This window comes from Oncorhynchus clarkii, chromosome 9, assembly GCF_045791955.1.
Source record: "Oncorhynchus clarkii lewisi isolate Uvic-CL-2024 chromosome 9, UVic_Ocla_1.0, whole genome shotgun sequence".
NCBI lineage: Eukaryota > Metazoa > Chordata > Actinopteri > Salmoniformes > Salmonidae > Oncorhynchus > Oncorhynchus clarkii.
The window spans coordinates 4304632-4328946 of record NC_092155.1 but is presented as its reverse complement, the minus strand read 5'-3'; the positions used below and the strand labels follow the sequence as shown (position 1 = coordinate 4328946).

Genomic DNA, 24315 nt, shown 5'->3' with positions numbered 1-24315 from the left:
GGCAACTATCACAAAAACAAGTAAAGCCTTCAAATAAAATAACTTACCTTTGAAGAACTTCTGATGTTTTCAATGAGGAGACTCTCAGTTAGATAGCAGATGCTCCGTTTTTCCAAAAAGATTCTTTGTGTATTAGAAATAGCTCCGTTTTGTACATCACATTTGGCTACCAAAAAAAAAACAAAAAAAACAAAAAAAAAACGAAAATTCAGCCCTCAAAACGCGAACTTTTTTCCAAATTAACTCCATAATATCGACTGAAACATGGCAAACGTGGTTTAGAATCAATCCTCAAGGTGTTTTTCCACATATCTCTTCAATGATATATCCTTCGTGGAAGCCTGGTTTCTCCTTGCTCTCAAATGGAAAAATAATTGCACCTGGCTTTACGCTCCAATTTCGACGCAGGGACACCAGGCGGACACTTGGAAAATGTAGTCTCTTATGGTCAATCTTCCAATGATATGCCTACAAATACGTCACAATGCTGCTAACACTTTGGGGGAACGACATAAAGTGTAGGCTCATTCCTTGCGCAATCACAGCCATATAAGGAGACAATGGAAAACAGAGCTTCAGAAATTCTGCTCATTTCCTGGTTGACGCATCATCTTGGTTTCGCCTGTAGAATGAGTTCTGGGGCACTTACAGACAATATCTTTGCAGATTCTGAAACTTCAGAGTGTTTTCTTTCAAAAACTGTCAAGAATATGCATAGTCGAGCATCTTTTCGTGACAAAATATCGCGCTTAAAACGGGAACGTTTTTTATCCAAAAATGAAATAGCGCCCCTAGAGATCAAAGAGGTTAAGGTTGGGGTTGGGGGAAGGGTTAGCTAACATTAAGGTTGGGGTTGGGGGAAGGGTTAGCTAACATTAAGGTTAGGGTTGGGGGAAGGGTTAGCTGACATTAAGGTTGGGGTTGGGGGAAGGGTTAGCTAACATTAAGGTTGGGGTTGGGGGAAGGGTTAGCTAACATTAAGGTTGGGGTTGGGGCAAGGGTTAGCTAACATTAAGGTTAGGGGAAGGGTTAGCTAACATTAAGGTTAGGGTTGGGGGAAGGGTTAGCTAACATTAAGGTTGGGGTTGGGGGAAGGGTTAGCTAACATTAAGGTTAGGGGAAGGGTTAGCTAACATTAAGGTTGGGGTTGGGGGAAGGGTTAGCTAACATTATGGTTGGGGTTGGGGGATGGGTTAGCTAACATTAAGGTTAGGGTTGGGGGAAGGGTTAGCTAACATTAAGGTTAGGGTTGGGGGAAGGGTTAGCTAACATTAAGGTTGGGGTTGGGGGAAGGGTTGGCTAACATTAAGGTTAGGGTTGGGGGAAGGGTTAGCTAACATTAAGGTTAGGGTTGGGGGAAGGGTTAGCTAACATTAAGGTTAGGGTTAGGGAAGGGTTAGCTAACATTAAGGTTAGGGGAAGGGTTAGCTGACATTAAGGTTAGGGTTGGGGGAAGGGTTAGCTGACATTGAGGTTGGGGTTGGGGGAAGGGTTAGCTAACATTAAGATTAGGGTTGGGGGAAGGGTTAGCTAACATTAGGGTTAGGGGAAGGGTTAGCTAACATTAAGGTTGGGGTTGGGGGAAGGGTTAGCTAACATAAAGGTTGGGGTTGGGGGAAGGGTTAGCTAACATTAAGGTTGGGGTTGGGGGATGGGTTAGCTAACATTAAGGTTAGGGTTGGGGGAAGGGTTAGCTAACATTAAGGTTAGGGTTGGGGGAAGGGTTAGCTAACATTAAGGTTAGGGTTGGGGGAAGGGTTAGCTAACATTAAGGTTAGGGTTGGGGGAAGGGTTAGCTAACATTAAGGTTAGGGTTGGGGGAAGGGTTAGCTAACATGCTAATTAGTTGTAAAGTAGAAACAAAGGGTTAGGGTTAGGGTTAGTAGCTAATTAGCTAAAATTGTCCATGATGAGATTTGAACAAGCAACAGTTGGGTTGTTAGACATTTGCGTTATACGCCCCAACCATCCACTACAACTAACCACTCTCCTTTGGTTATGGGCCTAGTGTTCTATTTACTGTATGTTACGTCTAGTCACTGAGACCAGGCTGCAACTACAAAAGGAAAACATCAAATGACCCCCTGGGAAAGATAGAACATCGCTCAGAGATGCACAAAAACGATAACATTCAAAATGGGCTAAACTTTCCTTTAGAAAACGGTCAAATCTGTGAGCTAACTTGGGACAAATAAAATACTGCAGCATGATCAATTCATAACGCACGAGGAAGAATTATATTACATTATATAGAAAATGATGTTGTTCCATAGAAGAAGTTTCTAATGGGAAGTGACAGATGCTATCTACTGTGTGACCACAAGTTGTCAAAGTAAGGGGTTAATTCCTACTTGTTATATTGGGCTCCATGTTTAGACTTCAAAGACAACTTTGGTAGTGTTATTAACCTTACAATATCTGGTATCTTGTAGGCTATAGAATTATAGAGGAGGGATGTTTCTCTGAAGCTCAGGCAGTAGGGCTCAAACAAGCTTGTTTTTCTAAACCTGAGGCAGTAGGCCAAACAAGCTTGTTTCTCTGAACCTGAGGCAGTAGGCCCAAACAAGCTTGTTTCTCTGAACCTGAGGCAGTAGGCCCAAACAAGCTTGTTTCTCTGAACCTGAGGTAGTAGGCCCAAACAAGCTTGTTTCTCTGAACCTGAGGCAGTAGGCCAAACAAGCTTGTTTCTCTGAACCTGAGTCAGTAGGCCCAAACAAGCTTGTTTCTCTGAACCTGAGTCAGTAGGCCCAAACAAGCCTGTTTCTCTGAACATTAGGCAGTAGGCCCAAACAAGCTTGTTTCTCTGAAGCTCAGGCAGTAGGGCCCAAACAAGCTTGTTTCTCTGAACCTGAGGCAGTAGGCCCAAACAAGCTTGTTTCTCTGAAGCTCAGGCAGTAGGCCCAAACAAGCTTGTTTCTCTGAACCTGAGGCAGTAGGCCCAAACAAGCTTGTTTCTCTGAACATTAGGCAGTAGGGCCCAAACAAGCTTGTTTCTCTAAACATTAGGCAGTAGGGCCCAAACAAGCTTGTTTCTCTAAACCTGAGGCAGTAGGCCCAAACAAGCTTGTTTCTCTGAACCTGAGTCAGTAGGCCCAAACAAGCTTGTTTCTCTGAACCTCAGTGACTTAATTTGCCGCTACAGAATCACAGTGTTCAGAGACTACAGTAGATATCAGGGTCCTCTGTCCTTGTTCCTCCAGTCTGGCGTCAATCACTATCAACGGATTGGAGTTTAACCCATAACATTCTGATTCAATTCTAGTGACCATCAACCCAAATGTCACAAACAGAACAGTGGAAATCGTGTGTATTACGATTAAATATGATGAATATTGTTTTAATCTCTAAAATTATTATGCACTTTATTCATTTTAAATATTCCCGGTACACAGTCAATTCAGGAAGTTAATTTAAATTCCATTTCAACTTAAAGGATGATAGAGAGAGATAGAAAAATAGAGGGAGGGGTCTGACTGGATGGGTCCTTAAAAAGGAGAGGAGGGAGAGGAAGAACTCAACTCAGAGGCAGGACAGACAGAGAGAGAGAGAGAGAGAGACTAGAAGTCAACTCACAGGCAGGACAGACAGAGAGAGAGAGAGACTAGAACTCAACTCACAGGCAGGAGAGAGAGAGAGAGAGAGAGAGAGAGAGAGAGACTAGAAGTCAACTCACAGGCAGGACAGACAGAGAGAGAGAGAGACTAGAACTCAACTCACAGGCAGGACAGAGAGAGAGAGAGAGAGACAGAGAGAGAGAGAGACTAGAAGTCAACTCACAGGCAGGACAGAGAGAGAGAGACTAGAAGTCAACTTACAGGCAGGACAGACAGAGAGAGGGAGACTAGAAGTCAACTTACAGGCAGGACAGACAGAGAGAAAATAGTGAAAACCTTTGAAGATCTCTGAAGAAGTGAAGCTACAACTAAAGACTTCAGAAGGTGAGATTTTCTGTCCATTCAATACTGTACTTGAGTGCATCCCAAATAGAACCATTTTCCCTTTGTAGAGCACTACTTTAGACAAGGGCCCTGGTTATATGTAGCTCTGGTCAAAAGTAGTGCACTACATAGGGAAACTCTGTACTAGGGACACAAATGGGTGAACGTTTTGGACCGAGTTTAGGAACTGCTGTGCTAAGGAATTCAAGGAATACTAATTACAGTAGATTAGCCTAGTACATATGAATATGTACTCACAGATTGGGGTCCCCAGGACAGAGTTTGGAAAACGCTGCCTCGTCAATTAAATCACCAAGCCGTTCATTAGTTGAATCTGCTCTGATGATCGTACTGGAATACATCTGTGGAACGGCGGGAGGTTCCAAAAGGGTTCTTCAGCTGTCCCCATAGGACATCCCTTTGAAGATCCATTTTTGGTTCCAGGTAGAACCCTTTTGGTTCCAGGTAGAATGGCTGGATGGTTCCAGGTAGAATGGCTGGATGGTTCCAGGTAGAACCCCTTTGGTTCCAGGTAGAATGGCTGGATGGTTCCAGGTAGAACCCTTTTGGTTCCAGGTAGAATGGCTGGATGGTTCCAGGTAGAACCTTTTTGGTTCCAGGTAGATTGGCTGGATGGTTCCAGGTAGAACCCTTTTGGTTCCAGGTAGAATGGCTGGATGTACTTTGAGAGGTCTTTGAAACACTGCACTCCCCTACACTCTGAAGTACTCACTGAATTTGTCTTGACAGCTTCTCTCTTTGTCCCTCTCTCTGTCTCTCTCTCTTTGTCCCTATCTCTGTCTCTCTGTCTCTCTCTCTTTGTCCCTCTCTCTCTCTCTCTCTCTCTGTCTCTCTCTCTCTCTCTGTCTCTCTCTCTGTCTCTCTCTCTGTCTATCTCTCTGTGTCTATCTGTCTCTCTCTCTCTCTCTCTCTCTCTCTCTCTCTCTCTCTCTCTCTCTCTCTCTCTCTCTCTGTCTCTCTCTCTGTCTCTCTCTCTGTCTCTCTCTCTGTCTCTCTCTCTCTCTCTCTCTCTCTCAGGAGACAATCACCATGGCGATGTTGACCACTCTTCTGCTTCTCAGCGCTGTCTTTGCTCTGGGAGATGCAAGGGGTAGCAGAGGTATTCTGACCGAAGGTTTTGTTGACCTGTACCTTTTCATTTCTAGCATGGAATCTGTAATGCTGATTGAATAAATCCCCAAGACTTTTAACAAGCACGTGTCTCAATATTCCCTTTCTCTTTGTCTCTCTTTTGTTGTAGGGGATCGGCATAATCACTGTGACTCGGAGGAAATCATTCCTCCTCCGAAAGATCCGTACGACTCAGAGGAAAACAGTTCTCCTTCGGAGGAACACATTCCTCCTCCGACAGATTATTCTGACTCGGAGGAACACATTCCTCCTCCGAAAGATCGGTCTGATTCAGAGGAACACATTCCTCCTCCGAAAAATCGGTCTGATTCAAAGGAACACATTTCTCCTCCGAAACATTGGTCTGACTCAGAAGAAAACATTCCTCCCCGGAAAGGTGAGAAACATATTATGTATAAAAACATAGAAACATATTATGTATAGAAACATATTACAACCTAAATAAATATAAATATATATATAAACAATATGCAAACTGCAGTTAAATGAAATGACAGTTTATGTTAGAAAACAAGCGTGTAGAGAATCATTGTACTAATCTAAACTGCTATGAAATATATTTTCAATAACCACAAATATTAAAATATTAGATATAAAATATTATTTATAAAATATTGTTTAGCTGTTTGAAGCTGGTGTAAAAACCAAAAGTAAAAGACACAAACACAAAATGTTATAACGGATAGCGCACATAGATCTACCGCTTCTTAGACTGGCTTTCAATGAGAATTACAGATCTATGACTCACATTTCTATGTGAATTTGGTCATGTTGCCCGAAAAGTTACATTTCAAAGTGAATCGGTTATTTTTCCACAACACACGGTTAGCCGCGGTGTGTTGCTCAGCAACGTCACAGCTGGAACGCACTGTTGACGGATCAGATTGTCTGGTGGGAACAAACCATTTCATAATTTAATTTAATATGATCTCTCTCCCCCTTACAGAGTGGCATCGCAGAGTCTGCCCAAACGGCTGGCCCAGATATAAGACACACTGCTATCACTACGTCCCCTTCATGACCACATGGCCAGAGGCAGAGGTACCTGGATGTCTGCTGTACATAATTGAGATGATCTGTGTGCATGATGTTAAGTATCGGTGGTTTAATGAGAGATCAGCAGGTTAGAATCTGGTAGCAGTGATGGAATTGAAGGATTTTGGAAACTGGCCAGCCGGGTTAGAAGACAGCAATTTCTACTAGCCAGGATCCAAAATGTGCCATGGGATAATGGAAAAACAATAATTGACCTGCATCTTATGCTAGTTGGAACCATTTTCTAGAAGCCTGGTCTGAAAAGCACTATAGTTGGCTAGAGGGGATGCTATTTCCATCCCTGTCTGGGGGTCATACAGGGTTGCAGTTGACTCTGTAGGTTTAATCTGTGTTCAACAGGGTTGAGAAACTATATCATGACGTGCTATTCCTTCTATTTATCTTTATATTCTACCTCTGTTTCTCTCTCCCCTCTCTCTGTGTCTCTCTGTGTCTCTCTGTGTCTCTCTCTCTCTCTCCCCTCTCTCTGTGTACCTCTCCCCTCTCTCTGTGTGTCTCTCTGTCTCTCTGTGTCTCTCTGTGTCTCTCTGTGTGTCTCTCTCTCTCTCTGTCCCCTCTCTCTGTCTCTCTCTCTCTCACTTCTTCTCTCCCTCTCTCTCTCTCTCTCTTTCTCTCTTTCTCCCCTCTGTCTCTCTCCAGAGGAAATGTTTGCGCTTGGGAGGTAACCTGGCGTCAGTGCACAGCCTTCCCCAGTATCGTTTCCTTCAGTCTGTCATCAGGAAGAGTACCAGGAAAGTCCAGCGTACCTGGATAGGAGCCAACGACGCCATCAAGGTCAGAAGCATCGTCTGTTCAACACTCCTGGAAACATATAGGATGCATTGACTACAGAACCTTAACCCACAAATTCTGAATGCTGCCCTCTACCCTATTGAAGTTAACCTAGGGTCTGTGGGATGCTTAACATATAGGATGCATTGATTCTTTATGAATAGAACCTATAAAGGCCTGGTTTTACCCACAGATCCGTTTGTTTTCAAAGCTTGTTACCTAATATTACAAACACTGTCTAGCTTCAAGCCATGGTTACATCATGCTTATCTCATAGATGGTCAGTCCTGGTATCCATAACTCTGTCTAGGAATCTGAGTGGTTACATTTCTCCAGGCCCATCCCTCAGCTTTTTACCCAATTCCCAGATTGCCTCTTTAAAGACAGTAACTACAGTGTGTATATATAGTGTTTACTGTCTGCTAGTGATGCATCGTCCTGTGTGCTCTCATAGGAGGGTCTCTGGCTGTGGAGCGACGGGTCCAGGTTTAACTACCAGAACTGGGGCCCGGGTCAACCCTCTAACTATAACCATGGTGTTATTAAGGACAACACGAACGGCCGGGAGCATTGCATGGAGATGAACTATGGAGGTACAATCCTGTCACCAGACTAGTCTCCTGCTCATTATACATCAAACATTTGGATACTAGTAAAATACATCTTAAAGGGAATTTGTTCCTTTTTTAGCTACATATTTATAAAAAAAATAATAATACCTACCTCTCTGTGTTTCTCTCGTTCCCAGCTTCTCGCTGCCAGAACGATGCCCCTTGCTGGTTTACATTTCCCTTCCTGTGTTCCAGAAAGTTGTGATGTCCACATTTTGGGAGAGACGACGTTGGAAAGGCTCTCTAAAGATGAGATTGTTTTAAATAAAGGCACCATCTGAAATGTTACCTTTTGTTCAGTGGTCACTTATACAAAACAAAACACCAGCTAGATCCAACTATTAAACTCTGTAGTGTGAAGTAAATAACATCTTTGGTAAAAAATACATGTTCAACAGTTTTTCAGCTTTTCACTTTTTGTAACACGTTTGGTTATCGTCATTATTTTCTACATTTTCAAAGTCAAATCAGAGATGACCAATTGATGTTAATCATCATCATCATCATCATCATCATCATCATCATCATCATCATCACTACCTTCTTCATGTTTAAAGGTCAATGAGGGGCTGAAAGAATATTGATTCATGACGTTTTTCAAATTTCTTACACACATTTCGTACACCTGTAAAATCGTGTCTGACATCCTCAAGGGCATAGGATGTAAGTTAGATTTAGAATGGGGTCAGGGTTAATGGTATAATGTACTGAACATTAGTGGTTCTATGAGCAAATACTGCCACCTGGTGGTCATTCAACAGTCCTAAAAACACACACACACACACACACAAACACACACTACTGTTGCTGGTATTTAATGACAGAATAGTGGTCTGCTATAGTTGACAGAAAGGAGGAGAGGAGTAGCGTGGAGAGGTAAGCAACATCGGTAAAATAGTATGTATTAGAATGAATGAAGAGAAGTTGATATTTCAGCTGTAGCCTCGTCTACAGCTATTATTATATTACAGCCAACTCAGAGAGTCTGTAGTAGATTAGCACACGGGTTTTCCTTTCTCCTCCTGGAAATTAATTGTAGAAATACAGTTGATAGAACTGCACAGCTACGTTGTTGATTAGTCGATAGAACTGCACAGCTACGTTGTTGATTACCTGATTACCTAATAATTCTGTATATCGGTTGATTAGTTGATGAAACTACAAATCAAATCAAATCAAATCAAATCAAATCAAATTTTATTTGTCACATACACATGGTTAGCAGATGTTAATGCGAGTGTAGCGAAATGCTTGTGCTTCTAGTTCCGACAATGCAGTAATAACAAGTAATCTAACTAACAATTCCAAAACTACTGTCTTGTACACAGTGTAAGGGGATAAAGAATATGTACATAAGGATATATGAATGAGTGATGGTACAGAGCAGCATAGGCAAGATACAGTAGATGGTATCGGGTACAGTATGTACAAATGAGATGAGTATGTAAACAAAGTGGCATAGTATAGTATAAAGTGGCTAGTGATACATGTATTACATAAGGATACCGTCGATGATATAGAGTACAGTATATACGTATGCATATGAGATGAATAATGTAGGGTAAGTAACATTTATATAAGGTAGCATTGTTTAAAGTGGCTAGTGATATATTTACATCATTTCCCATCAATTCCCATTATTAAAGTGGCTGGAGTTGAGTCAGTGTCAGTGTGTTGGCAGCAGCCACTCAGTGTTAGTGGTGGCTGTTTAACAGTCTGATGGCCTTGAGATAGAAGCTGTTTTTCAGTCTCTCGGTCCCAGCTTTGATGCACCTGTACTGACCTCGCCTTCTGGATGATAGCGGGGTGAACAGGCAGTGGCTCGGGTGGTTGATGTCCTTGATGATCTTTATGGCCTTCCTGTGACATCGGGTGGTGTAGGTGTCCTGGAGGGCAGGTAGTTTGCCCCCGGTGATGCGTTGTGCAGACCTCACTACCCTCTGGAGAGCCTTACGGTTGAGGGCGGTGCAGTTGACATACCAGGCGGTGATACAGCCCGCCAGGATGCTCTCGATTGTGCATCTGTAGAAGTTTGTGAGTGCTTTTGGTGACAAGCCGAATTTCTTCAGCCTCCTGAGGTTGAAGAGGCGCTGCTGCGCCTTCTTCACGATGCTGTCTGTGTGAGTGGACCAATTCAGTTTGTCTGTGATGTGTATGCCGAGGAACTTAAAACTTGCTACCCTCTCCACTAAGGTACAAGGTTTTTGTTTCTGGCCATTTTGAGCCTGTAATTGAACCCACAAATGCTGATGCTCCAGATACTCAGCTAGTCTAAAGAAGGACAGTTTTTAATTGCTTCTTTAATCAGAACAACAGTTTTCAGCTGTGCTAACATAATTGCAAAAGGGTTTTCAATTGATCAATTAGCCTTTTAAAATGATAAACTTGGATTAGCTAACACAACAGGAGAGATGGTTGTTGATAACGGGCCTCTGTAGATATTCCATAAATAAATCAGCCGTTTCCAGCTACAATAGTCATTTACAACATTAACAATGTCTACACTGGATTTCTGATCAATTTGATGCTATTTTAATGGACGAAAAAATAGACATTTCTAAGTGACCCCAAACCTTTGAACAGTAGTGTACGTTGTTGATTAGCTGATAAAACTGTATAACTACGTTGTTGATTAGCTGATGAAACTGTATAACTACGTTGTTAATTAACTGATAAAAATTAACAAATAGCAGTAATAGTTGTCACGCCCTGACCTTAGAGAGCCGTTTTTTTCCTCTATTTGGTTAGGTCAGGGAGTGATGTGGGGTGGGCATTCTAGTTTTTCTATTTCTTTGTTGGCCGGGTCCCCATTCAGAGGCAGCTGTCTATCGGTTGTCTCCGATTGGGGTTCATATTTAGGCAGCCTTTTTCCCCCCTTTAGTTTGTGGGATCTTGTTTTTGTATAGTTGCCTTGAGCACTGCAATACTGCACGTTTGGTATACTCTTTGTTGTTTCACTATTAAATATCATGTGGAACTCTACGCACGCTGTGCCTTGGTCCAATCCATCTTTCAACGAACGTAACAGAAGATCCCACCACCAAAGGACCGAGGAACATCCTGGACGTGGGAGGAGACCCTGGCCGGAAGTGAGCCAGCGATGTACAACGACAACCCCGGGGTTCGCGTCCACAAAGACTGCCCAATGGACAGCCCAGAAAAACACGGGGTGGTCGGCCGAGGGAGAGTGCCAGAGCCCGCCTGGGAGTCAATGGAACAGTGCGAGGAAGGATACCGGAGAATGGAGTTGGCAACGTAGGCGTTTGGTGGAGCGTGTTACCAGTCCGGTGCAATCTGTGTCTCCTCCTCGTACTCGCCCTGAAGTACCGGCCCCACGCACCAAGCTTCCAGCGACAGTTCCCAGTCCAGAGCTTCCAGCGACAGTTCCCAGTCCAGAGCTTCCAGCGACAGTTCCCAGTCCAGAGCTTCCAGTGACAGTTCCCAGTCCAGAGCTTCCAGCGACAGTTCCCAGTCCAGAGCTTCCAGCGACAGTTCCCAGTCCAGAGCTTCCAACGAAAGTTCCCAGTCCAGAGCTTCCAGCGACAGTTCCCAGTCCAGAGCTTCCGGCGACAGTTCCCAGTCCAGAGCTTCCAGCGACAGTTCCCAGTCCAGAGCTTCCGGCGACAGTTCCCAGTCCAGAGCTTCCAGCGACAGTTCCCAGTCCAGAGCTTCCGGCACAGTTCACAGTCCAGAGCTTCCAGCGACAGTTCCCAGTCCAGAGCTTCCAGCGACGGTCCACAGTCCAGAGCATCCAGCGACAGTTCCCAGTCCAGAGCTTCCAGCGACGGTACACAGTCCGGAGCATCCAGTGATGACCCAGCAAGTCTCCAGCAAGGGTCTGCAGTCCAGAGCCTCCAGCGGGGGTTCCCAGTCCAGAGCCTCCTGCGAGGGTTCCCAGTCCGGAGTCTCCGGCGACAATCTACGGTCCGGAGTTAGATGGGGCTGTGTGTGTAGTTGTATTAGTAGCATGGGGCTGTGTGTGTAGTTGTATTAGTAGTATGGGGCTGTATGTGTAGTTGTATTAGTAGTATGGGGCTGTGTGTGTAGTTGTATTAGTAGTATGGGGCTGTATGTGTAGTTGTATTAGTAGTATGGGGCTGTATGTGTAGTTGTATTAGTAGTATAGGGCTCTCTAGGTTGTTGTGTTTGTAGTATAGGGTTGTGTGTGTAGTTGTATTAGTAGTATGGGGCTGTGTGTGTAGTTGTATTAGTAGCATCGGGCTGTGTGTGTAGTTGTATTAGTAGCATGGGGCTGTGTGTGTAGTTGTATTAGTAGTATATGTAGTTGTATTAGTAGTATGTGTAGTTGTATTGGTAGTATGGGGCTGTGTGTGTAGTTGTCTTAGTAGTATATGTAGTTGTATTAGTAGTATATGTAGTTGTATTAGTAGTATGTGTAGTTGTATTAGTAGTATAGGGCTGTATGTGTAGTTGTATTAGTAGTATGGGGCTGTATGTGTAGTTGTATTAGTAGTATGGGGCTGTACGTGTAGTTGTATTAGTAGTGTATGTAGTTGTATTAGTAGTATATGTAGTTGTATTAGTAGTATGTGTAGTTGTATTAGTAGTATAGGGCTGTATGTGTAGTTGTATTAGTAGTATGGGGCTGTGTGTGTAGTTGTATTAGTAGTATAGGGCTGTGTGTGTAGTTGTATTAGTAGTGTATGTAGTTGTATTAGTAGTATAGGGCTGTATGTGTAGTTGTATTAGTAATTTAGGGCTGTGTGTGTAGTTGTATTAGTAGTATGGGGCTGTATGTGTAGTTGTATTAGTAGTATTGGGCTGTATGTGTAGTTGTATTAGTATTTAGGGCTGTGTGTGTAGTTGTATTAGTAGTATGGGGCTGTATGTGTAGTTGTATTAGTAATTTAGGGCTGTATGTGTAGTTGTATTAGTAATTTAGGGCTGTGTGTGTAGTTGTATTAGTAGTATGGGGCTGTATGTGTAGTTGTATTAGTAGTATAGGGCTGTATGTGTAGTTGTATTAGTAGTATATGTAGTTGTATTAGTAGTATAGGGCTGTATGTGTAGTTGTATTAGTAGTATAGGGCTGTATGTGTAGTTGTATTAGTAGTATGGGGCTGTATGTGTAGTTGTATTAGTAGTGTAGGGCTGAGTGTAGTTATATTAGTAGTATAGGGCTGTGTGTGTAGTTGTATTAGTAGTATAGGGCTGTATGTGTAGTTGTATTAGTAGTATAGGGCTGTATGTGTAGTTGTCCTAGTAGTATATGTAGTTGTGTTGGTAGTATAGGGCTGTGTGTGTAGTTGTATTAGTAGTATAGGGCTGTGTGTGTAGTCGTATTAGTAGTAGGGCTGTTTGAGTAGTTGTATTAGTAGTATGGGGCTGTATGTGTAGTTGTATTAGTAGTAGGGCTGTATGTGTAGTTGTATTAGTAGTATATGGCTGTGTGTGTAGTTGTATTAGTAGCATAGGGCTGTATGTGTAGTTGTATTAGTAGTATAGGGCTGTGTGTGTAGTCGTATTAGTAGTAGGGCTGTTTGAGTAGTTGTATTAGTAGTATGGGGCTGTATGTGTAGTTGTATTAGTAGTAGGGCTGTATGTGTAGTTGTATTAGTAACATAGGGCTGTATGTGTAGTTGTATTAGTAGTATAGGGCTGAGTGTAGTTGTATTAGTAATTTAGGGCTGTATGTGTAGTTGTATTAGTAGTATGGGGCTGTATGTGTAGTTGTATTAGTAGTGTATGTAGTTGTATTAGTAGTATAGGGCTGTATGTGTAGTTGTATTAGTAGCATGGGGCTGTGTGTGTAGTTGTATTAGTAGTATGGGGCTGTATGTGTAGTTGTATTAGTAGTATTGGGCTGTATGTGTAGTTGTATTAGTATTTAGGGCTGTGTGTGTAGTTGTATTAGTAGTATGGGGCTGTATGTGTAGTTGTATTAGTAATTTAGGGCTGTATGTGTAGTTGTATTAGTAGTAGGGCTGTATGTGTAGTTGTATTAGTAACATAGGGCTGTATGTGTAGTTGTATTAGTAGTATAGGGCTGAGTGTAGTTGTATTAGTAATTTAGGGCTGTATGTGTAGTTGTATTAGTAGTATGGGGCTGTATGTGTAGTTGTATTAGTAGTGTATGTAGTTGTATTAGTAGTATAGGGCTGTATGTGTAGTTGTATTAGTAGCATGGGGCTGTGTGTGTAGTTGTATTAGTAGTATGGGGCTGTATGTGTAGTTGTATTAGTAGTGTATGTAGTTGTATTAGTAGTATGGGGCTATATGTGTAGTTGTATTAGTAGTATAGGGCTGTATGTGTAGTTGTATTAGTAGTATAGGGCTGTATGTGTAGTTGTATTAGTAGTATGGGGCTGTATGTGTAGTTGTATTAGTAGTATAGGGCTGTGTATGTAGTTGTATTAGTAGTATGGGGCTGTATGTGTAGTTGTATTAGTAGTATAGGGCTGTGTATGTAGTTGTATTAGTAGTATAGGGCTGTATGTGTAGTTGTATTAGTAGTATGGGGCTGTATGTGTAGTTGTATTAGTAGTATATGTAGTTGTATTAGTAGTATGTGTAGTTGTATTAGTAGTATAGGGCTGTGTGTGTCGTTGTATTAGTAGTGTAGGGCTGTGTGTGTAGTTGTATTAGTAGTAGGGCTGTGTGTGTAGTTGTATTAGTAGCATGGGGCTGTGTGTGTAGTTGTATTAGTAGTATGGGGCTGTATGTGTAGTTGTATTAGTAGTATAGGGCTGTATGTGTAGTTGTGTTAGTAGTATGGGGCTGTGTGTGTAGTTGTATTAGTAGTATGGGGCTGTATGTGTAGTTGTATTAGTAGTATGGGGCTGTGTGTGTAGTTGTATTAGTAGTATGGGGCTGTGTGTGTAGTTGTATTAGTAGTATAGGGCTGTATGTGTAGTTGTATTAGTAGTATGGGGCTGTATGTGTAGTTGTATTAGTAGTATAGGGCTGTGTGTGTAGTTGTATTAGTAGTATGGGGCTGTATGTGTAGTTGTATTAGTAGTATAGGGCTGTGTGTGTAGTTGTATTAGTAGTATGGGGCTGTATGTGTAGTTGTATTAGTAGTATGGGGCTGTGTGTGTAGTTGTATTAGTAGTATGGGGCTGTATGTGTAGTGGTATTAGTAGTATAGGGCTGTGTGTGTAGTTGTATTCGTAGTATATGTAGTTGTATTAGTAGTATAGGGCTGTGTATGTAGTTGTATTAGTAGCATGGGGCTGTATGTGTAGTTGTATTAGTAGTATGGGGCTGTGTGTGTAGTTGTATTAGTAGTATGGGGCTGTATGTGTAGTTGTATTAGTAGTATAGGGCTGTATGTGTAGTTGTATTAGTAATTTAGGGCTGTGTGTGTAGTTGTATTAGTAGTATGGGGCTGTATGTGTAGTTGTATTAGTAGTATAGGGCTGTATGTGTAGTTGTATTAGTAGTATATGTAGTAGTATTAGTAGTATATGTAGTTGTATTAGTAGTATAGGGCTGTATGTGTAGTTGTATTAGTAGTATAGGGCTGTATGTGTAGTTGTATTAGTAGTATGGGGCTGTATGTGTAGTTGTATTAGTAGTGTAGGGCTGAGTGTAGTTATATTAGTAGTATAGGGCTGTGTGTGTAGTTGTATTAGTAGTATAGGGCTGTATGTGTAGTTGTATTAGTAGTATAGGGCTGTATGTGTAGTTGTCCTAGTAGTATATGTAGTTGTGTTGGTAGTATAGGGCTGTGTGTGTAGTTGTATTAGTAGTATAGGGCTGTGTGTGTAGTCGTATTAGTAGTAGGGCTGTTTGAGTAGTTGTATTAGTAGTATGGGGCTGTATGTGTAGTTGTATTAGTAGTAGGGCTGTATGTGTAGTTGTATTAGTAGTATATGGCTGTGTGTGTAGTTGTATTAGTAGCATAGGGCTGTATGTGTAGTTGTATTAGTAGTATAGGGCTGTGTGTGTAGTCGTATTAGTAGTAGGGCTGTTTGAGTAGTTGTATTAGTAGTATGGGGCTGTATGTGTAGTTGTATTAGTAGTAGGGCTGTATGTGTAGTTGTATTAGTAACATAGGGCTGTATGTGTAGTTGTATTAGTAGTATAGGGCTGAGTGTAGTTGTATTAGTAATTTAGGGCTGTATGTGTAGTTGTATTAGTAGTATGGGGCTGTATGTGTAGTTGTATTAGTAGTGTATGTAGTTGTATTAGTAGTATAGGGCTGTATGTGTAGTTGTATTAGTAGCATGGGGCTGTGTGTGTAGTTGTATTAGTAGTATGGGGCTGTATGTGTAGTTGTATTAGTAGTATTGGGCTGTATGTGTAGTTGTATTAGTATTTAGGGCTGTGTGTGTAGTTGTATTAGTAGTATAGGGCTGTATGTGTAGTTGTATTAGTAATTTAGGGCTGTATGTGTAGTTGTATTAGTAGTATAGGGCTGTGTGTGTAGTTGTATTAGTAGTATGGGTTGTATGTGTAGTTGTATTAGTAGTATAGGGCTGTATGTGTAGTTGTATTAGTAGTATATGTAGTTGTATTAGTAGTATAGGGCTGTATGTGTAGTTGTATTGTAGGGCTGTGTGTGTAGTTGTAGTATAGGGCTGTATGTGTAGTTGTATTAGTAGTATTGGGCTGTATGTGTAGTTGTATTAGTAATTTAGGGCTGTGTGTGTATTTGTATTAGTAGTATGGGGCTGTATGTGTAGTTGTATTAGTAATTTAGGGCTGTATGTGTAGTTGTATTAGTAATTTAGGGCTGTGTGTGTAGTTGTATTAGTAGTATGGGGCTGTATGTGTAGTTGTATTAGTAGTATAGGGCTGTATGTGTAGTTGTATTAGTAGTATATGTAGTTGTATTAGTAGTATAGGGCTGTATGTGTAGTTGTATTAGTAGTATAGGGCTGTGTGTGTAGTTGTATTAGTAGTATGGGGCTGTATGTGTAGTTGTATTAGTAGTGTAGGGCTGAGTGTAGTATTAGTAGTATAGGGCTGTGTGTGTAGTTGTATTAGTAGTATAGGGCTGTATGTGTAGTTTTATTAGTAGTATAGGGCTGTATGTGTAGTTGTATTAGTAGTATATGTAGTTGTGTTGGTAGTATAGGGCTGTGTGTGTAGTTGTATTAGTAGTATAGGGCTGTGTGTGTAGTCGTATTAGTAGTAGGGCTGTTTGAGTAGTTGTATTAGTAGTATGGGGCTGTAGTGTGTAGTTGTATTAGTAGTAGGGCTGTATGTGTAGTTGTATTAGTAGTATAGGGCTGTATGTGTAGTTGTATTAGTAGTATAGGGCTGTATGTGTAGTTGTATTAGTAGTATAGGGCTGTATGTGTAGTTGTATTAGTAGTATAGGGCTGTATGTGTAGTTGTATTAGTAGTAGTGTATGTGTAGTTGTATTAGTAGTATAGGGCTGTGTATGTAGTTGTATTAGTAATTTAGGGCTGCATGTGTAGTTGTATTAGTAGTATGGGGCTGTATGTGTAGTTGTATTAGTAGTGTATGTAGTTGTATGGGGCTGTATGTGTAGTTGTATTAGTAGTATAGGGCTGTATGTGTAGTTGTATTAGTAGTATAGGGCTGTATGTGTAGTTGTATTAGTAGTATGGGGCTGTATGTGTAGTTGTATTAGTAGTATAGGGCTGTGTATGTAGTTGTATTAGTAGTATGGGGCTGTATGTGTAGTTGTATTAGTAGTATAGGGCTGTGTATGTAGTTGTATTAGTAGTATAGGGCTGTATGTGTAGTTGTATTAGTAGTATGGGGCTGTATGTGTAGTTGTATTAGTAGTATATGTAGTTGTATTAGTAGTATGTGTAGTTGTATTAGTAGTATGGGGCTGTGTGTGTCGTTGTATTAGTAGTGTAGGGCTGTGTGTGTAGTTGTATTAGTAGTAGGGCTGTGTGTGTAGTTGTATTAGTAGCATGGGGCTGTGTGTGTAGTTGTATTAGTAGTATGGGGCTGTATGTGTAGTTGTATTAGTAGTATAGGGCTGTATGTGTAGTTGTATTAGTAGTATGGGGCTGTGTGTGTAGTTGTATTAGTAGTGTGGGGCTGTATGTGTAGTTGTATTAGTAGTATGGGGCTGTGTGTGTAGTTGTATTAGTAGTATGGGGCTGTGTGTGTAGTTGTATTAGTAGTATAGGGCTGTATGTGTAGTTGTATTAGTAGTATGGGGCTGTATGTGTAGTTGTATTAGTAGTATAGGGCTGTGTGTGTAGTTGTATTAGTAGTATAGGGCTGTATGTGTAGTTGTTTTAGTAGTATGGGGCTGTATGTGTAGTTGTATTAGTGGTATAGGGCTGTATGTGTAGTTGTATTAGTAGTATGGGGCTGTGTGTGCAGTTGTATTAGTAGTATGGGGCTGTATGTGTAGTGGTATTAGTAGTATAGGGCTGTGTGTGTAGTTGTATTAGTAGTATGGGGCTGTGTGTGCAGTTGTATTAGTAGTATGGGGCTGTATGTGTAGTGGTATTAGTAGTATAGGGCTGTGTGTGTAGTTGTATTAGTAGTATGGGGCTGTATGTGTAGTTGTATTAGTAGTATGTGTAGTTGTATTAGTAGTATAGAGATGTATGTGTAGTTGTATTAGTAGTATGGGGCTGTATGTGTAGTTGTATTAGTAGTATGTGTAGTTGTATTAGTAGTATGGGGCTGTGTGTGTAGTTGTGTTAGTAGTATATGTAGTTGTATTAGTAGTATAGGGCTGTATGTGTAGTTGTATTAGTAGTATGGGGCTGTGTGTGTAGTTGTATTAGTAGTATAGGGCTGTGTATGTAGTTGTATTAGTAGCATGGGGCTGTATGTGTAGTTGTATTAGTAGTATGGGGCTGTGTGTGTAGTTGTATTAGTAGTAGGGCTGTATGTGTAGTTGTATTAGTAGCATGGGGCTGTATGTGTAGTTGCATTAGTAGTATAGGGCTGTATGTGTAGTTATATTAGTAGTATGGGGCTGTGTGTGTAGTTGTATTAGTAGTATGGGGCTGTGTGTGTAGTTGTATTAGTAGTATAGGGTTGTGTGTGTAGTTGTATTAGTAGCATGGGGCTGTGTGTGTAGTTGTGTTAGTAGTGTTATTGTGTCACCTTAATAAAGATGTTGTGTTTGTCCTCTTTAACACTATCTAGGTTACGATGAGTAAACAATCCCAATTGTTTCAGAAAGTTTGATGTGATAGTTTTGTTGTCATCAGGTCGTCCTCAAGGCTGGAACATCGGGTCCTGTGCTCCAAGGGAATGGAGACCTCAGAACCAAAACAATGAGGTCCTTGATCCCATTGCAGTTAGATACCCCTCTTCATGCTTGACATTGAAATGATTGAACATGTCTGGTGTAATATGACATTTTGATTGCATTCAGTACTTATGAACTGCAATACACTCACTGAACATCTTGGTCCTTATTCACGAAGAGTCTCAGAGTAGAAGATCTTGGCCCTTATTCACAAAGAGTCTCAGAGTAGAAGATCTTGGCCCTTATTCACAAAGAGTCTCAGAGTTGAAGATCTGGGCCCTTATTCACAAATAGTCTCAGAGTAGAAGATCTGGGCCCTTATTCACAAAGAGTCTCAGAGTAGAAGATCTGGGCCCTTATTCACAAAGAGTCTCAGAGCAGAAAATCTTGGTCCTTATTCACAAAGAGTCTCAGAGTAGAAGATCTTGGCCTTTATTCACAAAGAGTCTCAGAGCAGAAAATCTTGGTCCTTATTCACAAAGAGTCTCAGAGTATAATGTCTTCGCCCTTATTCACAAAGAGTCTCAGAGTAGAAGATCTTGGCCCTTATTCACAAAGAGTCTCAGAGTAGAAGATCTTGACCCTTATTCACAAAGAGTCTCAGAGTATAAGGTCTTGGCCCTTATTCACAAAGAGTCTCAGAGTATAAGATCTTGGCCCTTATTCACAAAGAGTCTCAGAGTAGAAGATCTTGGTCCTTATTCACAAAATCACAACAGCAAGTCTTCAGATGGGTTACAGGTGATCATGATGAATAACAGATGGGCTACAGGTGATCATGATGAATAACAGATGGGATACAGGTGATCATGATGAATAAGATATGGGATACAGGTGATCATGCTGAATAACAGATGGGATACAGGTGATCATGCTGAATTTCAGATGGGTTACAGGTTATCATGATGAATAACAGATGAGATACAGGTGATCATATTGAATAACAGATGGACTACAGGTGATCATGATGAATAACAGATGGGATACAGATGATGATGCTGAATAACAGATGGGTTACAGGTGATCATGCTGAATGACAGATGGGATACAGGTGATCATGATGAATAACATATGGGATACAGGTGATCAAGATGAATAACAGATGGGATACAGGTGATCATGCTGAATAACAGATGGGATACAGGTGATCATGCTGAATTTCAGATCGGCTACAGGTGATCATGATGAATAACAGATGGGATACAGGTGATCATGATGAATAACAGATGGGCTACAGGTGATCATGATGAATAACAGATGGGATACAGGTGATCAGGATGAATAACAGATTGGAAATGGGTAACAGGTGATCATGCTGAATAACAGATGGGATACAGGTGATCATGATGAATAACAGATGGGCTACAGGTGATCATATTGAATAACAGTTGTGTCAAAGACTATCATGCTGAATGACAGATGGGATACAGGTGATCATGCTGAATGACAGATGGGATACAGGTGATCATGATGAATGACAGATGGGATATAGGTGATCATGATGAAAAACAGATGGGATACAGGTGATCATGCTGAATAACAGATGGGATACAGGTGATCATGATGAATAACAGATGGGATACAGGTGATCATGATGAATAACAGGTGGGATACAGGTGATCATATTGAATAACAGATGGGATACAGGTGATCATGATGAATAACAGATGGGCTACAGGTGATCATGATGAATAACAGATGGGATACAGGTGATCAGGATGAATAACAGATTGGAAATGGTTAACAGGCGATCATGCTGAATAACAGATGGGATACAGGTGATCATGATGAATGACAGATGGGATACAGGTGATCATGCTGAATGACAGATGGGATACAGGTGATCATGCTGAATAACAGGTGGGATACAGGTGATCATATTGAATAACAGATGGGATACAGGTGATCATGCTGAATAACAGGTGGGATACAGGTGATCATATTGAATAACAGGTGGGATACAGGTGATCATGATGAATAACAGATGGGATACAGGTGATCATGATGAATAACAGGTGGGATACAGGTGATCATTTTGAATAACAGATGGGATACATGTGATCATGCTGAATAACAGATGGGATACAGGTGATCATGCTGAATAACAAATGGGATACAGGTGATCATGATGAATGACAGATGGGATACAGGTGATCATGCTGAATAACAGATGGGATACAGGTGATCATGCTGAATGACAGATGGGATACAGGTGATCATGCTGAATAACATATGGGCTACATCTGATCATGCTGAATGACAGATGGGATACAGGTGATCATGATGAATTACAGATGGGCTACAGGTTATCATGCTGAATTACAGATGGGTGACAGGTGAAGGGCACACAAATAGATTTGTGGGTTATGACATTTAAATTGAGTTAAAGGTAACTTTCTGAACTGTTAGCATTAGACCAAAGGTTTTAAGTAATACATAGTGTTGGTTTTTCAGTTGAGTTTCGGATATATTGACCAAATTATCAGGAGAGTTGTGGACATGTTTTCCATTTACAATTCACCAGAAACAGCTATTTATTCACAAAGTTGCTTGTAAAAAGTCAAAACAGAAAGCAGTGAGTTCATTTGCCGCCTGATGTTTTGATACTACAATAATAATCAGGGTCCTCTGTCCTTGGTCCTTCCAGTCTGGCGTCAATCACTATCAACAGATTGGAGTTTAACCCATAACATTCCGATTCAAGTCTAGTGACCTTCAACCCAAATGTCCCAAACAGAACAGTGGAAATCAACCCAAATGTCCCAGACAGAACAGTGGAAATCAACCCAAATGTCCCAGACAGAACAGTGGAAATCAATCCAAATGTCCCAGACAGAAGAGTGTAAATCAACCCAAATGTCCCAGACAGAACAGTGGAAATCAACCCAAATGTCCCAAACAGAAGAGTGGAAATCAACCCAAATGTCCCAGACAGAACTGTGGAAATCAACCCAAATGTCCCAAACAGAAGAGTGGAAATCAACCCAAATGTCCCAGACAGAACAGTGGAAATCAACCCAAATGTCCCAGACAGAACAGTGGAAATCAACCCAAATGTCCCAAACAGAAGAGTGGAAATCAACCCAAATGTCCCAAACAGAACAGTGGAAATCAACCCAAATGTCCCAAACAGAAGAGTGGAAATCAACCCAAATGTCCCAGACAGAACTGTGGAAATCAACCCAAATGTCCCAAACAGAAGAGTGGAAATCAACCCAAATGTCCCAAACAGAAGAGTGGAAATCAACCCAAATGTCCCAGACAGAACAGTGGAAATCAACCCAAATGTCCCAAACAGAACAGTGGAAATCAACCCAAATGTCCCAAACAGAAGAATGGAAATCAACCCAAATGTCCCAGACAGAACAGTGGAAATCAACCCAAATGTCCCAGACAGAACAGTGGAAATCAACCCAAATGTCCCAAACAGAACAGTGGAAATCAACCCAAATGTCCCAAACAGAACAGTGGAAATCAACCCAAATGTCCCAGACAGAAGAGTGTAAATCAACCCAAATGTCCCAGACAGAACAGTGGAAATCAACCCAAATGTCCCAAACAGAAGAGTGGAAATCAACCCAAATGTCCCAGACAGAAGAGTGGAAATCAACCCAAATGTCCCAAACAGAACAGTGGAAATCAACCCAAATGTCCCAGACAGAACAGTGGAAATCAACCCAAATGTCCCAAACAAAACAGTGGAAATCGTGTGTATTACGATTAAATATGATGAATATTGTTTTAATCTCTAAAATGATTATGCACTTTATTCGTTTTAAATATTCCCGGTACACAGTCAATTCAGGAAGTTAATTTAAATTCCATTTCAACTTAAAGGATGATAGAGAGAGATAGAAAAATAGAGGGAGGGGTCTGACTGGATGGGTCCTTAAAAAGGAGAGGAGGGAGAGGAAGAACTCAACTCACAGGCAGGACAGAGAGAGAGAGAGAGAGAGAGAGAGACTAGAAGTCAACTCACAGGCAGGACAGAGAGAGAGAGAGACTAGAACTCAACTCACAGGCAGGACAGACAGAGAGAGAGAGAGAGAGAGAGAGAGAGAGAGAGAGAGAGAGAGAGAGAGAGAGAGAGACTAGAAGTCAACTCACAGGCAGGACAGAGAGAGAGAGACTAGAAGTCAACTCACAGGCAGGACAGACAGAGAGAGAGAGAGACTAGAAGTCAACTCACAGGCAGGACAGACAGAGAGAGAGAGACTAGAAGTCAACTCACAGGCAGGACAGACAGAGAGAAAATAGTGAAAACCTTTGAAGATCTCTGAAGAAGTGAAGCTACAACTGAAGACTTTAGAAGGTGAGATTTCAACATCTGTTCATCTAATACTGTACCTGACTGCATCCCAACTGACCTCCCATTCCCTTTGTAGAGCACTACTTTAGACAAGGGCCCTGGTTATATGTAGCTCTGGTCAAAAGTAGTGCACTACATAGGGAAACTCTGTACTAGGGACACAAATGGGTGAACGTTTTGGACCGAGTTTAGGAACTGTTGTGCTCAGGAATTCAAGGAATACTAATTACAGTAGATTAGCCTAGTACACATGAATATGTACTCACAGATTGGGGTCCCCAGGACAGAGTTTTCTCACTGAACGTGTCTTGACGGCGTCTGTCTGTCTGTCTCTCTCTGTCTCTCTGTCCCTCTCTCTCTGTCCCTCTCTCTCTGTCCCCCTCTCTCTGTCTCTCTCTCTAATTTTCTCTCTCTCTCTCTCTCTCTCTCTCTCTCTCTCTCTCTCTCTCTCTCTGTCTCTCTCTCTGTCCCTCTCTGTGTCCCTCTCTCTGTCTCTCTCTCTCTGTCTCTCTGCCCCTCTCTCTGTCTCTCTCTCTGTCTCTCTCTCTCTGCCCCTCTCTCTCTGTCCCTCTCTCTCTTTATTTCTGTCCCTCTCTTTCTGTCCCCCCCCCCCCCCCCCCCAGGAGACAATCACCATGGCGATGTTGACCACTCTTCTGCTTCTCAGCGCTGTCTTTGCTCTGGGAGATGCAAGGGGTAGCAGAGGTATTCTGACCGAAGGTTTTGTTGACCTGTTCACACTCATCAGATGCAATTTGATGTTATTGTCGCGACCTTAACCCAACACCCAGTGACCTAGGTTTTGGCTCGACACCGGACCCCGAGCTCCTGGTTGGGGCTCCCGTCAGATTCGCTAAAATATAATTCTATATAGATCTGTTGTGGATTCATAGTTCTGAAACTCTATTCAATCCGGTTCGATCAGTTTGAAATTTAAAGGTTCCCTCTTTAGCAGAGACAGCGTTACTTTTGACTAATTTGATTTTGTGGTGGGAACTAACCATTTCATAATGTTATTTATTGTGATATCTCCCCCCTACAGACTGTGATCGCAGAGCCTGCCCACCTGGCTGGCCCAGCGATTCGACACACTGCTATCACTACGTCCCCATCATGACCACATGGCCAGAGGCAGAGGTACCTGGATGTCTGCTGTACATAAATTGAGATGATCTGTGTGCATGATGTTACCTGCATCTTATGCTAGTTGGACACATTTTCTAGAAGCCTGGTCTGAAAAGCACTATAGTTGACTAGAGGGGATGCTATTTCCATCCCTGTCTGGGGGTCGTACAGGGTTGCAGTTGACTCTG

General features: G+C 41.7%; 2 protein-coding genes across 3 annotated transcripts in view; one reads left to right on the top strand and one right to left on the bottom strand.

Moving 5' to 3' along the window:
* LOC139415790 (phosphatidylcholine:ceramide cholinephosphotransferase 2-like) overlaps positions 1-24315 on the bottom strand; it is a 742387-nt gene that overhangs the window by 355022 nt on the left and 363050 nt on the right. The gene's annotated exons all lie outside the window — the stretch shown is intronic.
* Positions 1-24315, top strand: part of LOC139415792 (galactose-specific lectin nattectin-like) — a 1187935-nt gene that overhangs the window by 1161852 nt on the left and 1768 nt on the right. The window contains exons 3-9 of one of the 2 annotated variants that reach the window (XM_071163884.1): positions 3506-3938; positions 4977-5058; positions 5200-5466; positions 6037-6131; positions 6786-6920; positions 7372-7510; positions 7666-7816. In XM_071163884.1, coding sequence (XP_071019985.1) covers positions 4989-5058; positions 5200-5466; positions 6037-6131; positions 6786-6920; positions 7372-7510; positions 7666-7733 — 774 coding nt within the window. In that variant the 5' untranslated portion in view covers positions 3506-3938; positions 4977-4988 and the 3' untranslated portion in view covers positions 7734-7816. Of the gene's footprint in view, positions 1-3505; positions 3939-4976; positions 5059-5199; positions 5467-6036; positions 6132-6785; positions 6921-7371; positions 7511-7665; positions 7817-24315 lie in introns of those variants that run through there. The other variant, XM_071163885.1, reaches the window with a different exon arrangement.